Source organism: Thalassophryne amazonica, chromosome 15 (assembly GCF_902500255.1).
Source record: "Thalassophryne amazonica chromosome 15, fThaAma1.1, whole genome shotgun sequence".
Classification (NCBI taxonomy): Eukaryota; Metazoa; Chordata; class Actinopteri; order Batrachoidiformes; family Batrachoididae; genus Thalassophryne; species Thalassophryne amazonica.
The window spans coordinates 13478053-13496953 of NC_047117.1; the positions used below are offsets into that span (position 1 = coordinate 13478053).

Consider the following 18901-nt stretch of genomic DNA (forward strand, 5'->3'; position numbering starts at 1 on the left):
GAATCTAGATGTGAATTCTGGATCGGTATTTACTTTGGTACATCACAAGCTAACACTTTTTTTTTCTTTTTTTTTTTGTAGTTTAAAAAATCTGTTGGATTTGTTATATAAAAATGTGTAATTATCAGCTCTATCAAGAATAGGAATCTGAAATTTTGGTATTGATAAAAATCTAGATGTGGATTTCATATCAGTTTGTTTTGGTACATAGCAAGATGATGTATATGTATTTATTTTAATTTGTAGGATTTATTTATTTATTCATTCATTTAATAATAGAATTATCAGGTCTACTATCAAGAGCAAAAATCTGAAATTTTCATATTGATTGGAATCTAAATGTCAATGTTCACTTCGATACATAACAAGCTGAAACTTTAAGTTAATTAAAAAGAAATCTGATGTTTTTTTTTCTTTTTAAAGTAATAATTAGCTCTATCAACAGGACAAATCTAAAATTTTGGCAATGATTGGAATCTAGACATAGGCTCGTATGATATAGGTTATAGGTAGGGTATAGAATATAGATCAGTGTTTACTTTGGTACATTTCAAGATTACATTTTTTTAATTAATAAAAAAATTGTATTAAAAAACAGTGGGCACTCTTGGGATCCCGGGAAGAGTTATAGGACTTGGCCGAGGATAGGGAAGTGTGGGAAGAGCTGCTTGCACTGTTGCTGCCATGACCTGGAACCAGATGCCTGGCTGAAAATGAATGAATGGTGGGGCACTCATGACTGAGACCTGTGTCAAGCTGCCCCCCCACTGTCATTCAAAATATTAAAATAGAAATGTTGTTCATTTGTGCCGTAAAACTTTTAATTTGTGCTATTAAAGCTTTAGAATAATTCAAAAATTTTGTTTGTTTTTGTTTTGCCAAATTCTGTTTTTGTGGCGTTCGTCCTTGACACAAAATACATAAACATACCAAACGGCAAATGTCAGCTCTCCCCAGTTTGTCCGTGATCGAAGTTATACACACGTACACAGAGGCCACTTGGTTTTAATATACAGCAATGAATAATGCTGCAGTCAAATCTATTTTCAGAAAGTGTAGATGTTCAAGAACTTGCTGTTTTGTAAGCAATAAACCCACTAGTGCAATAATGTTGTTTCATCCCAATGCAAATTTGCAGCATTGTCCAGCCTTGGTAGAGGAATGTGGTGTTGAAGCATATTTCTAGCTGTCGTTAAAGTGTCACAGGCCTGTTGAGTTTTGCTTGTTGTGTACAGTGGACTCCATTGAGCTGCTGCTGCAAATCATTGTGGAAGAGTCCAAGTCGGCTTCTCCTGCTGGTTTGGAGGAAGACGCTGCTACCTGGGTGAGGAATGATGCACAAGTAAATATGAAACAGGTCATTTCACACATTTGGTAGGTGCTGTCGTGTTGTCACTTGTTTCTTTCAGATGGAGCCGTACTTGCAGAGAGCTCCTGGCTTCAACCGGCTGCTGGGAGTCTGGAGCAGGTGATATACTGTAATACAACTTCATCAGTACCACATACTTTCATTAGTTCCTGCACTAAGAATACTTGATTTGCAAATTTTGGTTATTCATTTGACATCACTCAGCTGTTGATCTCCAAGGCCCTTGGAGATGCAGTGGAACATGTTTCCCCACAGACGCTTTGTTCAGGTGGATCAACAGAGTGAATACTCCTGTGGAGTGTTAGTGTTAATTTTTACAGCGTTAACAGTGTTGATTTTGTCAAATTATTTGTAACCTAGGAGATTCTGTTTGCTGTAATTAGACACATTGTTGGAAACCAGTGTTACCATGGTAACTACATCATTCAGCCACTATTTTTATCCAAGTAGCTACTCAAACCAAAGAGCACATTTTGAATTAAAATGACCACAGTTGACATGAGGTATAAATTTTGGGCAGCACGGTGGCTTAGTGGTTAGCACTGTTGCCTCACAGTGAGAAGGTCGTGGGTTCAGTTCCCGTGGCCTTTCTGTGTGGAGTTTGCATGTTCTCCCCGTGTTTGCCTGGGTTTCCTCCGGGTGCTCCGGTTTCCTCCCACATCCAAAGATATGCGGGTTAGGTGGATTGGACTCTTTAAATTGTCCATAGTGTGTGTGTGTGTGTGTGTGTGTGGGTGGGTGGGTCTGTGTTTGTTTGTCTGTTTGTGGCCCTGCGACAGACTGGCGTCCTGTCCTGGGTGTATCCCGCCTCACGCCCTATGACTGCTGGGATAGGCTCCAGCCCCCCGTGACCCATAACTGGATTAAGCGGTAGAAGATGAATGAATGAATGAATGAATGATTCCTAATTTGACCTTTAAGCTTGCTGAGATGACCCCTGGCTGTAAATCAGCAACAGGTTGACTTGGCAACCTGAAGGAGTTCCACGTAAGAGAATGTAAAGATTCGCAGTTTAATGCCCATCTTTGAACCCGACTAGGTCGATCAGTGGGATAAGGAGTTGGGCTACCACTATGTAGACCTGGATTTGATTCCTGGTCACGCTACCTGTCTGTGTACTTGGATAAGACACTTTATCTCCACACTGTCTCAGTCCGTTCAGCTATGAATGGGTGTAGGTAGCGTCCCATCCAGGGGAGTCCTAGACTTTAATCTGGTTCACGGTATGGAATCCAGGGATAAGCACCATCACCACTAAGCCTGAGGAGTTACTTCAAATAGTTATGCGCGTGACAGATCAAGGAGGAAACCAACAGATTCTCATAGAAAACACTGGAATAGTTTCAGTACTTCTGGATTCCTGTGAAGCAGGAATCCTGTCCTTCTAATAGATATCCCTTCATTTGTGTTAAATTAGGTGGAGATCAGCTGTAAATAACTCGGCAATCTGTCTGGCTTTCCTTAGCTATCGCAGGTTGAACCAGGGTTTTATTGTCCCATTTATTGCTGAACTGTTGAACCTCTGACACATCTCACCCAACCATATATCATTTATCAATTTCCCTGAGGGAGTCTTCCCAAGGGATCAATAAAGTTCTATCAAATCTAATCTAAGAATAAATGATAACTAAACCTATCTTCTATTACTTTCTCTGACTATCTCAGAAATGTGTTTGAAGCCAGCAGCAGGACCTTATCTGGAAAAACAACTTGCCAATTTTTAAGTACTGTTGACTGTCCAGTTCACTTATTTATTTAGTGCTTCACCCGTGATTCCGAACACTTGGTGGTCTCATTCTTTACTCTGCGCCTATGAAACTATACTGAAGCTACGTAGCATTTTTACAAGTGTTAGTTTTCACACTCAGCTGTCTGAAGTTTTTTCTGCTGTTTGTCATCTGGTTTACAACAGTCATTCAGAAGCAACATTATAATCTAATCTACAACATTATCAGAAAGTTGTCCTCTGTATCTTTATATTATAATAACTGCACCTGTCAGTTTTATATCAGAGCAGGTAACTTTGATTGCAATGTTTTTTAAGAGGTAATGATGATGAAGCTAGTTAAGAAGCTCATAGCAGGCCTGCTAGGACCTCATGTAGCCCCCACTTTGAAAAACGATGGATTGACAAAGGTTTTCCAAAAATTACCAACTTTACAAATGTGGTGCTTCCAGCTACAGTGTATCGAACAACCTTATACTGGCATAATGTCTGTGATTGATGGGCTGTATCACGGAATATGTCAACTTGCAGTTAGCATTAGCGTATGTGGTCATGCATATGGTCACGTCACAACCATGTTTGCTATATACAGATTTAAAAAAAATGCTAGGTGTTGAATGATGTTACACAGTGTAAAGAAAGCAAACCATTTACTGCTGACACCACAATGGGAGGGTCCACTAATCCTAGGGTCCACTAGTCCTAGGGTACACTGATGCTAACCTCTTTATATTATTTGATGGCATATATTACAACCCCAAACTGATTTCTAAGTTCACAAATAAATGTAACACGTTCAAATAGCTAACAGTTTGCTAACCTGGTGATACTGGATAGAGAATATTAATGCACCATCTTGACATAACGGTGTCTGACCTAACTAGCTTCGCGCTCTACATTAGGAAATTTGGAAATTAGTTTGAAACCAGTTATTCAGCTATTATACCTATATTATTGAAACCATGGGACAGTCATTCTGGGGGGGGGGGGGGGGGGGGGGGGCTTGACAGAAATGGTTTCACCACAGGGTTAAGTTGATTCTCAGAATAATTTTTATTATTCATCTGCAGTGACCTTGACAATCCAGATTATAACAGGATGTTGTTAGTCCTGTCATGAATACACATGTATGTATAAATTCATGCCAGTGCTTTTCTGCTCGTTTATTTATTCACATTAATGCAGTCAAATGTTCTGATGTTCTAGTGGCCATGCAGTGCAGAGTTTGGTGGAGTTTAAAACTAGCGGAGTGCTCCAGTGGCTCCACCTTCCTGGACCAGCATCGCTGTTGGAACGAACGGGACTTGCTCAGGCTGTTCGTGAAAGGAGGACCTTCAGATCATCCAGAATCATGAACATAACCATTGGAGGTGAGCTAGACTGCAGTGGTTACTAAAGACTTTTAATAATACAATAATTGGTTTACATTGTCAGCCACACATCATTGTGATGATGCCGCGATAAGAAGTAAGACCCTTTGGCTGCTCCCTTGTTTTCATTCAGGCTCACCGCAGCAGATCCGAGGTGGATCTGCATGTTGATTTGACACAAGTTATACACCGAACACCCTTCCTGATGCAACTCCATATTACATGGAGAATGGGCAGGGGTGGGGTTTGAACCAGGAACACTTCATATTTCAATTATACAAAATGTGATTAACATTCCCAACATTGTGCTGATATTAAACTTGTGTACCCTCACTAATTACACATTTTGTTTCTTGTCAGTTCACATTCACACTGGAACAGTGCTGCATTTAAATGTCAGTGTCCTTAATTATTTAGGTTTCATTATGAGGAGAAATTCACCCAGCAGCTCCTCGGAAACAGATCAGATGACACCAAATAATAACTGATAACTTACACTACAAATAATACACCAAGATTGATAAATTAATTAAGACTGTGCAGGTACATGCTGGGAGCTGGTACATAAAGTTACATCCACCATTTAACTGCAGAAAATGTCACCAGGTTGAAATTAAGAAAATGTTAATTAATGTGATAATTATCAGGAAAACGAATCACTTGAGGAGCATGTATGGTCTCTGAAACAATTGATAAGTTTCAGTTTTTATTCAAGCATATTGGCTAAAGCTAATTTTACATTACATTATTCTGAGCCAATCTGCGAAAAGTAGGTTCAGCCTCAACTTCACCCCCCCCCCCCACTCCCCACCCCGCCCACACACAGTTTTTTCTTATAGTAATAATAATAAAGAAAAAGAATACAGTAGTGTTCAGAATAATAGTAGTGCTATGTGACTAAAAAGATTAATCCAGGTTTTGAGTATATTTCTTATTGTTACATGGGAAACAAGATACCAGTAGATTCAGTAGATTCTCACAAATCCAACAAGACCAAGCATTCATGATATGCACACTCTTAAGGCTATGAAATTGGGCTATTAGTAAAAAACAAAAAAAAAAAGTAGAAAAGGGGGTGTTCACAATAATAGTAGTGTGGCATTCAGTCAGTGAGTTCGTCGGTTTTGTGGAACAAACAGGTGTGAATCAGGTGTCCCCTATTTAAGGATGAAGCCAGCACCTGTTGAACCTGCTTTTCTCTTTGAAAGCCTGAAGAAAATGGGATGTTCAAGGCATTGTTCAGAAGAACAGTGTAGTTTGATTAAAAAGTTGATTGGAGAGGGGAAAACGTATACGCAGGTGCAAAAAATTATAGGCTGTTCATCTACAATGATCTCCAATGCTTTAAAATGAACAAAAAAAAAACAGACGTGTGGAAGAAAACAGAAAACAACCATCAAAATGGATAGAAGAATAACCAGAATGGCAAAGGCTCACCCATTGATCAGCTCCAGGATGATCAAGGACAGTCTGGAGTTACCTGTAGGTGCTGTGACAGTTAGACGCCTGTGTGAAGCTAATTTATTTGCAAGAGTCCCCCGCAAAGTCCTTCTGTTAAATAAAAGACATGTGCAGAAGAGGTTACAATGAGCCAAAGAACACATCAACTGGCCTAAAGAGAAATGGAGGAATATTTTGTGGACTGATGAGAGTAAAATTGTTCTTTTTGGGCCCAAGGGCCGCAGACAGTTTGTGAGATGACCCCCAAACTCTGAATTCAAGCCACAGTTCACAGTGAAGACAGTGAAGCATGGTGGTGCAAGCATCATGATATGGGCATGTTTCTCCTACTATGGTGTTGGGCAGTTTGGATATGTCAAAATATTGAAGAGGTCATGTTGCCTTATGCTGAAGAGGACATGCCCTTGAAATGGGTGTTTCAACAAGACAATGACCCCAAGCACGCGAGTAAACGAGCAAAATCTTGGTTCCAAACCAACAAAATTAATGCCTCACAGATGTGACGAAATCATGAAAAACTGTGGTTATACAACTAAATACTAGTTTAGTGATTCACAGGATTGCTAAAAAAGCAGTTTAAACATAATAGTTTTGAGTTTGTAGCATCAACAGCAGATGCTGCTATTATTGTGAACACCCCTTTTCTACTTTTTTTTTTTTACTAATAGCCCAATTTCATAGCCTTAAGAGTGTGCATATGATGAATGCTTGGTCTTGTTGGATTTGTGAGAATCTACTGAATCTACTGGTACCTTGTTTCCCATGTAACAATAAGAAATATACTCAAAACCTGGATTAATCTTTTTAGTGACATAGCACTACTATTATTCTGAACACTACTGTAATAATCAAAAAGAGTACTGAGAGAACCCTTATCTTTACAAAGACCTCATTCATTTTTCATTTGATTTAAGTCCCAAACTTAATTCCATATTGATTCTGCTGGACCACCCCTATCTGAAAATACATTTTTGCACAAAAGGATCTGGATCATTATCTGGATCTGAAGCAAAGTACACCTTTGGTGAGACAGTCATGTGATCCTGATCACTCACTTTTGTTTCTGAATGCTGACCCTGTCATCGCTCATCTTTAATCACTAAACTTTGATCCTCATTGCTGAGCTGTGATCCTGATGAATCATCTTTGATCACTGACCTTTGATCCCAGTCCTTCATCTCTGTTCCTGATCTTTGATCTTGGTTGATAAACTGATGTATTATTGAATGTATTGTTTGTCTGTTTGTTCATTTGTCAGAAAGCTATTTCAAAAGGACATCATAGATTTTAATGGAATTGAATTGGAGATGTCGACCATGGACCAAGAAAGAACCTTTAAATTTTGGTGCTGATCCTGTTTCCTTTCATTCTGATCCTGGCTTTGAACTTTAATCTCTGATCATATAATTCCTGTGATTATAACTATAGGATCAGAGAAATTAGCAATAAGATCTAAGTTAATCAAGGGTCGGAGTCCACTTTTTATCCTGTAATCTGCATCAAAGTTAAAAGACCAAAGTCACGATATTCCCCTTGAGCGGGATCTTCATCCAAATTTAGTGGGTTCTTCCTTGACTCAATGTGTGCATCTCCACCAAATTTCATGGAAATCTATTTGTTTCCTTTTCAGATATCATTCTGACAAATAAACAGATTGTTTGTTTGTTAGTTTTTTGATGGAACAGGTAAAATTTGCCTCCATTTGATGAAATTGTACCTGTACCCATGTGTGTATGTAAGCACTGCGTTGAACTAGAATACTTGAGCAGTAGTTGTGGATAAGATGTAAGTTTGCTCTCAGCCATGCTCCACAGGTTGTTATACTTTCTCATTTCCCCTCCAGGTCTACAAAGTTCTGTTTGTGAGTGGTTACTGCAGTGCGCGACAGGGTATGAGTGCACGTCCCATCCTGGCACTGCAAACTACAGCTGCTCCTCCAGCTGCCATTTTGACTACTGTCACCACCACGGAATCTGCACACATCATCCAGATGATGTTCCGGTTTGCCAGTGAGACCTGCACGTGCATGCATGTAAAGCTCGTGTCCCAGTCAGTCTTTTGTATGATTGCTCATGTTTCTTGTGTCTCAGCTGCCTTGTGGGAGAGGATTTCTGGTACATGGGTCATAGGTGTGACATCAGGATGACCCGGGCGCGGCTCGTGGGAGCGTGTCTTGCCATCCTGCTCGTCCTGGTGGCAGTGATTGCCATTTTGGCCTTTGTGGCAGTAAGGCGCTACCGTGCTATCCTCATCCAGGCCAAAGTAGACCAGACTAGAAGCAGGTATACCCACACTCACTGATTTACAGAAGTTGACTATAATCGCAGCTTACACACAGTATAAAACGGTGTACTGAGATAATGACATGATTAGAGGATGAGGTTGATGGAAGGCGAAATATGAACAGGCAACACTTCACAATCAGGGCACATTAACAGTGTATTAATAGTTCCCTCTGTTTAGTAATAATTGATTGATGGTATTCATGTTAATCAAGGTACTAGCTTATATACTAATAAATTTTAAAGCTAATGAACACTATTAATAAATTATTAATAAACATAATTAAATCTTAATTCACTGTTGTAATGCTTAATAATACATTAACTAACATAGATACATTAATAATTGATTACTAAACACATTAATTTATGCTTAACTAACTTAATGTTTATTAATACATTAGCTAACATGAACACATTAATACATTACTACTTAACACCTTAGTTAATGCTAAATTATCTTAGTTAATGCTTAACATGAACACACTAACTAAACACCATAGTTACTACTTAAATAACTTATTTAAATGCTTAACATGAACACATTAATATTAACTAAACACCTTGGTTAATGTTTAACTAACTTAGTTAATGCTGAATGTGAACACATTAATAATAAATGCCTTAGTTAATGATATGCTCTGGAGAGAAGGGGAATGAAAGTCAGTAGGAGCAAGACTGAGTACATGTGTGTGAATGAGAGGGAACCCAGTGGAATAGTGCAGTTACAAGGAGTAGAAGTGGTGAAAGTAGATGAGTTTAAATATTTGGGGTCAACTGTCCAAAGTAATGGAGAGTGTGGTAGAGAGGTGAAGAAGAGAGTGTGGGCAGGGTGGAGTGGATGGAGAAAGGTGGCAGGAGTGATTTGTGACCGAAGAATATTGGCAAGAGTGAAGGCGAACGTCTACAAGACAGCAGTGAGACCAGCTATGTTGTATGGTTTAGAGACGGTGCCACTAACAAAAAGACAAGAGGCAGAGCTGGAGGTGGCAGAGCTGAAGATGTTACGATTCTTTTTGGGAGTGATGAGGATGGACAGGCTTAGGAATGAACATATCAGAGGGACAGCTCAGGTGTGACAGTTTGGAGACAAAATCAGAAAGACGAGATGGAGATAGTTTGGACATGTGCAGAGGAGGGACCCAGGGTATATAGGGAGAAGGCAGGAGGAGAAGAGGGAGGCCAAAGAGGAGGTTTATGGATGTGGTGACTGGTGAGGGAGGAAATGCAGGTGGTTGATGTGACAGAGGAAGATACAGAGGACAGGGTGAGATGGAAACGATTGATCTGCTGTGGCGACCCCCAACGGGAACAGCCGAAAGAAGTAGTAGTTAATGATTAACATGAATACATTAATAACCTAACACCTGTGTTGATACTTTATTAACTGTTAGTTAACAATTACCTTGAACACATTAATAAACCTTAGTTAATGCTTTATTAACTGTTAGTTAATTATTAACAAGAACACATTCATAAATAAACACCTTAGTTAATGATTAACATGAACACATTCATAAATGGGCTGCATTTATATTGTGCTTTTCCATCTGCATCAGACACTCAAAGCGCTTTACAATAATGCCTCACATTCACCCCGATGTCAGGCTGCTGCCATACAAGGTGCTCACTACACACCAAGAGCAAGTCGGAGATTAAGGACCTTGCCCAAGGGCCCTTAGCGATTTTCTGGTCAGGCTGGGATTTGAACCAAGGATCCTCTTGTCTGAAGCCCAACACCTAACCACTAGACCATCACCTCCACCTCCCTTAATGAATAACTGAACACCTTAGTTGGCACTTTATTAACTGTTAATCTTAACATGAACACAATATGAAACAAACAGCTTTGGTAACTGCTACTTAATGCTTCTTACTGCATAATCTAATGTTTGTTATTGTACTTTTCTTGTGAAGTGGTGGCTGTGGGCTTCAAATGAGCTCTCTTGTGGTCCAGTAGCTCCTGCTGAATTAGTTCTGTACACTGGGAGGTATTCAGCTACTCACTGACATTTGACTTCTCTCTGATTTGTCCCAGAAAAAGTTGGTGAAGGTCAGCACCCTGTGAACCCGTGTCATGGGGTTGTGGGATGAGTTTCATTTCATTTATTCCAAACATGTTGGTTCGGTGTTGTTGAAGGTCTCTTACACGTTGTCCCAGATAAAAGTAGGTGAAGGTTGGTGCCCACTGAACTTATGAGAGAGGTTTGGGAGATGGGTTTGTCCAAAATATCTTGCATCTTCTTGAATAATCTCACACTCACAGCCTGTTTTTGTGCATTTACCCAGATTTGACCAAGAAAACCCCAGTTAAAGTTCATGATTTCTGAGGCCACTTGGATGTGCTCACGGACAGACTGTGTAGTTTTACATGTCAATCCGGATTTGATGTATAAACAGTGGGTCAAGGTCAATGGCCTCTGAACTCACATGAAAGGGCTGAGGGATGAAATCTCTTGGCTCTGTTGTGATTTGCTGTTGAGTAATCTGTCAGTAAGTCTCACGTCACATCATCTGGACCTGAAAGTACATTTGCCTTCGTATGACTCTACAAACCAAACGTCTTCAAATTCTGTGTAATTAATGCAAATATCTGGGCAGTAGTTGGATTTTTTGTTCAGCGAGAAGGTAAAAATTTATAGCTTTAACTCCATGAAAAATGTTGCATTTACTTTAATCTCCACTAGGTGTCAGTCTTCCATCGCATAAAGCTGAATTAAGGAAACCAGTTTTGGTTTTTGCATTGATTTGAGTATAAATATAAAGTGGACTTGCAGTAGAAATGAGATTTTGAACCTTGTGGCAAAATATGTAGGATTTTTATTCTGTGGTGCTGAAGTGAAGTGCAGAGAGGAAAAAAAAATAAACTTTTCCAAAATACCTTCTGAAGAGTATAGAAGTTGTACAGTGTGTGTGTGTGTGTGTGTGTGTGTGTGTGTGTGTGTGTGTGTGTGTGTGTGTGTGTGTGTGTGTGTGTGTGTGTGTGTGTGTGTGGAATAACAGTAGTGCTATGTGACTAAAAAGATTAATCCAGGTTTTGAGTATATTTCTTATTGTTACATGGGAAACAAGGTACCAGTAGATTCAGTAGATTCTCACAAATCCAACAAGACCAAGCATTCATGATATGCACACTCTTAAGGCTATGAAATTGGGCTATTAGTAAAAAAAAAAAGTAGAAAAAGGGGTGTTCACAATAATAGTAGTGGGGCATTCGGTCAGTGAGTTTGTCAGTTTTGTGGAACAAACAGGTGTGAATCAGGTGTCCCCTATTTAAGGATGAAGCCAGCACCTGTTGAACATGCTTTTTTCTTTGAAAGCCTGAGGAAAATGGGACGTTCAAGACATTGTTCAGAAGAACAGCGTAGTTTGATTAAAAAGTTGATTGGAGAGGGGAAAACTTATACGCAGGTGCAAAAAATTATAGGCTGTTCATCTACAGTGATCTCCAATGCTTTAAAATGGACAAAAAAAGACGCGTGGAAGAAAATGGCAAACAACCATCAAAATGGATAGAAGAATAACCAGAATGGCAAAGGCTCACCCATTGATCAGCTCCAGGATGATCAAAGACAGTCTGGAGTTACCTGTAAGTGCTGTGACAGTTAGAAGATGCCTGTGTGAAGCTAATTTATTTGCAAGAATCCCCCGCAAAGTCCCTCTGTTAAATACAAGACATGTGCAGAAGAGGTTACAATTTGCCAAAGAACACATCAACTGGCGTAAAGAGAAATGGAGGAATATTTTGTGGACTGATGAGAGTAAAATTGTTCTTTTTGGGTCCAAGGGCCGCAGTCAGTTTGTGAGACGACCCCCAAACTCTGAATTCAAGCCACAGTTCACAGTGAAGACAGTGAAGCATGGTGGTGCAAGCATCATGATATGGGCATGTTTCTCCTACTATGGTGTTGGGCCTATATATCGCATACCAGGTATCATGGATCAGTTTGGATATGTCAAAATATTGAAGAGGTCATGTTGCCTTATGCTGAAGAGGACATGCCCTTGAAATGGGTGTTTCAACAAGACAATGACCCCAAGCACACTAGTAAATGAGCAAAATCTTGGTTCCAAACCAACAAAATTAATGCCTCACAGATGTGAAGAAATCATGAAAAACTGTGGTTATACAACTAAATACTAGTTTAGTGAGTCACAGGATTGCTAAAAAAGCAGTTTGAACATAATAGTTTTGAGTTTGTAGCATCAACAGCAGATGCTACTATTATTGTGAACACCCACTTTTCTACTTTTTGTTACTAATAGCACAATTTCATAGCCTTAAGAGTGTGCATATGATGAATGCTTGGTCTTGTTGGATTTGTGAGAATCTACTGAATCTACTGGTACCTTGTTTCCCATGTAACAATAAGAAATATACTCAAAACCTGGATTAATCTTTTTAGTCACATAGCACTACTATTATTCTGAACACTACTACTGTGTGTGTATGTATATATATATATATATATATATATATATATATATATATATATATATATATATGGTTGAAGTTATTACATTTTAAGTAGAATTGGTCTGTTTAGTAAATATTTAGGTCTGCTTTAAAGAGATGAACATTTTGAGATGCACCTCTGCTTACTGCTGCCCACTAATGCCGAATATGACCTTATTTTAATACCGAGTCCGAGTAACCTAGTAGGTATCTTCAGTACAAAGGTCATAAAAGTATCATGCATCAGGATGAACGTCAAGGAAAGGTTAGCGATTAGGGTCAAGCAAGTAATGTAGATTATATAATGAATGAAAGCTGAAAAATCTATTATGTATTGATAATATTTACTCCGTGCAGTTATCGCAGGTTCAACCACTTTGACGAGCTGTCGAGTCGTTTCTGGTTGCGGTCGTGGGCAGGATCAGCAGACTCTCTGAATAAACCCACCGCCTTCACGCGCTCTGATGAGTTGCTGCACATGCGTGCTCTCGACCGCCCGTGCTGTTACCACGATGACACGTTGTCGCTGGTTTCCACCTGCCCCAGTCACGGAGCGTACATCAACACGATCTACCCCCACAGGTACGCGCACACATTCGTGCATTTAGCCATCTAGACGTGATGAATGTGACTTGCTGAAGTTCAAACCGAGCATCAGAATGGGGAAGAAAGGGGATTTAAGTGACTTTGACATGGTTGCTCGTGCCAGACCGGCTGGTCTGAGTCGTTCAGAAACTGCTGATCGACTGGGATTTTCACACACAATCATCTCTAGGGTTTACAGAGAATGGTCCAAAATAGAGAAGATATCCAGTGAGCGGCAATTGTGTGGAGAAAAATGCCTTGTTGATGTCAGAGGAGACTGACATGATGCCATCATGTCAGTATGGACCAACATCTATGAGGAATGTTTCCAACACCTTGTTGAATCTATGCAACAAACATTTAAGGCAGTTCTAAAGGCAAAAGGAGGTCCAACCTGGTACTAGCAAGGTGTACCTAATAAAGTGGCCAGTGACGGTATAGACATTTGTGAAGCACTGCATCTTTTAAATTATAATGCAGAAGAAGAATTCTTGTGATTTTTCAGTTGTCAGGGAAAAATCCAGTGTTGTGATGATGAGCAGACTGCACATGCACATGGCAGCATAAATGACGTCAGATGCCACAACTTTGTGTACATTATTAATGCTGCATCAGATTTTAAGTGCAAATCTAAAAATGTCCTCATGAGAGATCACACCTCTGCCAAGGCCCAAACATCAGATCTTACAGGCCTTTCTTTAGTAATGCATTTAAAGCTTCCAAGTTTTGTCCCGTTATTCACATTCATTCAAAAATTAAATGTTGGAACCATGAAACAAATGCAGGGGACAAAATGAAAGACCGTCTTGGAGGGAGGTAGAGAAAAGAAAGGTGATTCTTGTGAGTACAAGCCTCTGCAAAGCTTTGGTTTATTGAATATTAAAGGCATTTATTTCTGGCAATATCCAAACATTTTTCAGGATTTTGTGAAAATCTTCGTTATTTCTCATCGCAAGGCCACTTGGAGCACATAGACCTCAGACAAGGCCGACAGTCTGCTCTGGCATGATTTGCTTTTCTACCATTTCTTAGTGTGCACTGAGTTTAATGACAGTCACCCCTGCAAAAGTACACTGAATGTTTAGTCGAATTTGCATTAAAATGTTCATATTTGTGCATAGTATCAAAACAACTGTCTGATTCCCACACTAATGATGGGAGGATTTGTTTTAATTAATTTATTTATTTTTTTACCTTTAAAGGTGGCTGTCTTCACCTGTTGAGCAGAATCCGCTCCAAATTTTAGTGGGTTCTTTGGCCCATATTCCTTATGAAAGTGGGTGTTGTAGTTTTTGCATTAATTCTTCAGCCAGACAGATGTGACTGAGGTTTAAAAAAAAAACTGTTTTAGGAAAATATCCGAACTGCTCACCAGGCTGAAGATTTTCCACAGAGTTTAATGAAGGTTGGTTTATTAATTTCAGAATAATCCTGCAAAACATAAAAATAAAAACCTGGTCAGAAATGATGGTGTTGCTTAACGTGCAAATCACAGAATTTAACCTTTGTCGTTGGTTGCTTGGCATTGTGCCTTCCTGCAGCTCTCAGTATGGTTGGCGTGGAAGCGTGGCGAGCGCAGGGGACGGCGTATTGGACTCTGGAAAAGCCAGTGACCTTTCTGTGTGTAGTTGGCCAGTGGAACCCATCCAGTGGACTCCCTTCCCTCTCCTGCAGCAGCTGTCCTCACACCGGACCACCGCTGTGAGTGTTTGAGTGCGTCTGACAGTTATGTGTGGATCTGTTTGTGATTATGTGCTGTTCCTCTGCCAAACCAGGCGAGGGCGTCGAGGCCGCGGTCCTACTGTGAAGGCATGGAGCTGGTTGATCTGGGGAAGAGCTGGACTGCTTAGATCCACCGCTGTGCTGATGCTGATGTTTGTAGCTCTTTGTGTCATTGCAAGGCTAAAATATTCTTTGTTTAATAAAAAGTGTGAATATGTACGTGTGTCTGCATGTTTCCTGAAATCCAAGTTATTTCTACGATCTCCTGAGAGTCACTCTGAGGATATAAAGATTCTAAATTATAATAGCTGGGACTAATAAGTTTATCTTCATCAGTTTGTTTGTAAATGGACAAGTTTTTTTTCTTGCTCAAATTAGGAAATTATGCACTAATATAACATTTTAAGGGTGTTTGACAAACATACCGGTCCACAAATATTCTTTTCTGTCTGTTTTATGTCCATCACAGTGTATTGAACTTGAAAACAAATGACTGTCTGTTTGGTCAAAGAGTGAACTTTGAGCTTTGTTTTCAGGATATTTACATCCAAATCATGTGACCAGTGTTTGAATTGCAGCGGTGTCATTCCCCTGCATGTTTTAAGAACAAAAGTAGTCCAAAAAACAATTACAAATAGTACTTTAATAGTACTGGATTGGAAATTCTTTGCACTGTGTGACTGCCTGATGTCAGTAAACTACAGATGTCACCTGATGCTGGGTTTTTCTGTGGGTGAGGATTTCTGCTGTTTTGTGTTTTGCTTCTTTGAGCGTTTTGCTTAAAAGCAAATGACAAATGTTTGACTGCAATCAGCTGATTAAAGACGATGCAAAGCCTGCATCATAGCACTGTTGCCTCACAGCAAGAAGATCATGGGTTCGATTCCCACCTGTGGCCTTTCTGTGTGGAGTTTGCATGTTCTCCCAGTGTTTGCGTGGGTTTCCTCCGGTTTTCTCCCACATTTAAAGGCATGCAGGTTAGGTGAATTGGAAACTTTATAATTGTCCAGGTCTCCCTCATAAAAGAGGTCTCGATCTCAATGGGGCTAACCTGGTTAAATTCCATTAAATCATGTCCTCTAAATGAGTTTTAAGCACTTCAGGTGAATGTGAATGGATCATGCAGTTCAATCCATAAGTATTCAGACAGTGATGTAATTTTTTTATTATGTGTTTTATTTTGTCTTTGTACAATGAAATGTGCTTGTTTAGAAGTTTAGCTTTATTTCAAGGGGTTTAAGAAAAATATCACACTAACCTTTTAGGAATTACAGCCATCTGTATACACAGGATTGTTCCCACAAACACAGCAATGTGAACAGGGTAATGTAATCGGTCATGTATGTGTGTGTGTAGATGATTAGCTTTTGGAACAGACAGGTCAAAAGTCAACATCAAGCAAAAAGTATCTCAAAAACATGTTTACTGTAATATCTGCATCATAAATGTGGCTATTGGATCAAAAGGTCACTGATCAGTGAAATCTTTTTAATGGATTGATATAAGTGAGGCAACACAGCATTTAGCACTGCTGCCTCACAATGAATAGATGCTAGATTTGAATCTGACCTGGTCCTGTTCTCCCTCCAGGAATTCCAACCTCCTCCCACCTCCAAAAATGTGCTGATTAGGTGAACTGGGAACTATATTTGGCCGTAGATGTGAGTGTGAATGAATGTCTCTCCTGTGTTGGCTCAGTGATAGACTGGCGGCCTGTCCAGGGTGTACCCCACCTCTCACCGAATGACTGCCACGATGGGCTCCAGCCCCCATCCCCAGTGTCCCTTAAATATAACAGACGGTAATGACTGCATTTATGGAAGGTGGTCTTCAGAAAATCCTTGAAACCTTTGATGAAGCCGATACACCAAGCTTGGTCTTCACATCAATCTGAAGAAGACACAGGTCCTGTATCGGCCTCCTCCCAACATGGTCAATCCAAAGGCTTCTGCACAGGTCCTGGAGAATGTGACATATGCTGGCATCGATCAAGATATCCAACACCAACTCAGGTTTTAGGACCTTGCGTTTTCTTCAACACGAGACAAAAATCCTCCTGTACAAAGCTGTTGTCATATACGGACCTGAGACCTGGACGACCTACTGCCACCACCTGAAGAACCCCAAGCAATTCCACCAACATTGCCTGAGGAGTATGCTCTGCATCAGGTGGGAAGGCTACTGTACTAACATCAGGGTCCTGGCAGAAGCCAAGCTGCAGAGCATTGAGAACAAGAACCATGAACCAGCAGGAACATCAAGAACCAGCTTTGGTCGGTGTGTTACGTCATTACAATGGATGACAGCTGAATTCCCAAGCAGATCTTATACTCTCAGCTGAGGTAAGAAAAACAGACCAGAGAAAGACAGAAGAGACATTACAAGGACCTCCTGAAGCACAACCTCAAAAGCTGCTCCACTAACTGGAAGACCTTGGAAGAACACGTGCAGGACTGAGCCAGCTGTCGAGCAATGATCCACTCGGGAGTGGCAGTCTGTGAAAAAATAAGGATGAACAACACAGAGGAGAAGAGAAAGGAGGAGGAGGGAGAGCAACTGGAGCAACCACGTACAGCATCTGTCAGAAACCGTGCACTTCAAGACTGACTGGGCCTGTTCAGGCATCTCCGGGTCCACCATCCTGAATGACAAATCAATCAAGAGACAGTCTTCATCCCCACTGAGGAACTGCCACAACAATGAAAGTGCTTTTATTCAAAACACTATAATTTCTCATATTCATCCATTCACATACACACTGATGACTGCATGCTGCTGCTGCTCAAGGTGCTCCAACTGCACACTGCCAGAAATTTAGAGATGAAGGATAATCGCTAAGTTTAAGTGACTTTAGTGATTTTTTTTTTTTTTTTTGGTCTAACTTCACAATTATGTCACAAAGAAGTCAGAACACAAAGTCATAGACACCGAATACTAAAACACACATGAATACTACTCCACTGTCTGTGCTCCCTCAAAGCTCACTGCACATATAGCAGTGAGTGTCGGTGTACAGCCATTTTCAGATCTCTCCAGAGATGTTCAATCTATTCAGGTCTGGACTCTGGCTGGGCCACTCAAGGACATTCACAGAGTTGTCCTGAAGCCACTCCTTTGATATCTTGGCTGTGTGTTTAGGGTCATTGTCCTGCTGAAAGATGAACCATCACCCCAGTCTGAAGTCAAGAGCACTCTGGAGCAGGTTTTCATCCAGGATGTCTTTCCCTCAATCCTGACTAGTCTCTCAGTTCCTGCCACTGAAAAACATTCCTATAGCATGATGCTGCCACCACCATGCTTCACTGTAGGGATGGTGCCTGGTTTCCTCCAAACATGACGCCTGACATTCACGCCAAAGAGTTCAATCTTTGTCTCATGAGAGAGTGCAGCAGATAACAGAATATTTACAGAGGAATCCTTCAAATCTGGAAACAAGCACCAAAGTTGGCAAAAATACTCCTTAGACATTACTCTTTTGAAAAAAACTGAGTATCCACTTGAATTTTCAGTAGGTGGCCAGGTAGGGGTCAATTGAAGAGTTACACAGGGGTCAAAATTTAAAAATGCTCCAATCATATTGAAAGCTATACCACATTATTTGTCTGATCACAACGACGCCAAAAAGGTATAGTTTGGACTATCTATGACTGAATGTTATGGAGTTATGGGGTAAAAACAGCAAGAATGGTAACAAAGGTCAGCATTAGTTTGTACAGGGGTCAGATGTTAAAGTTGCTCTAAATATTGTAAAATGTGATGCAAATTATTGGTTGAGTTAATAGGGTTTTAAAAAGGAATAGTTTGCACTATGTGGCATGCTTAGTTATCATGTTACAGGGTAACATATGTCACATGTTATAGAATCCAATGGACGTCGACATTGCTCTACCTTTACCTAGCAGACCAAGCATTCAACACAGTCAAAACTAT

General features: G+C 40.2%; 1 protein-coding gene across 2 annotated transcripts in view; it reads left to right on the top strand.

Annotated features, from left to right (window-relative positions):
* The window catches only part of si:ch211-14k19.8, a 21779-nt gene extending 6587 nt beyond the window's left edge, over positions 1–15192 (top strand). For both annotated transcript variants that reach the window (XM_034187812.1, XM_034187813.1), the window contains 8 exons: positions 1236–1324; positions 1410–1468; positions 4302–4465; positions 7770–7935; positions 8017–8208; positions 13022–13246; positions 14791–14950; positions 15025–15192. In XM_034187812.1, the coding sequence (XP_034043703.1) occupies positions 1236–1324; positions 1410–1468; positions 4302–4465; positions 7770–7935; positions 8017–8208; positions 13022–13246; positions 14791–14950; positions 15025–15099 (1130 nt within the window). In that variant the 3' untranslated portion in view covers positions 15100–15192. The remainder of the gene's footprint in view (positions 1–1235; positions 1325–1409; positions 1469–4301; positions 4466–7769; positions 7936–8016; positions 8209–13021; positions 13247–14790; positions 14951–15024) is intronic.
* Positions 15193–18901: the final 3709 nt, after the last annotated feature.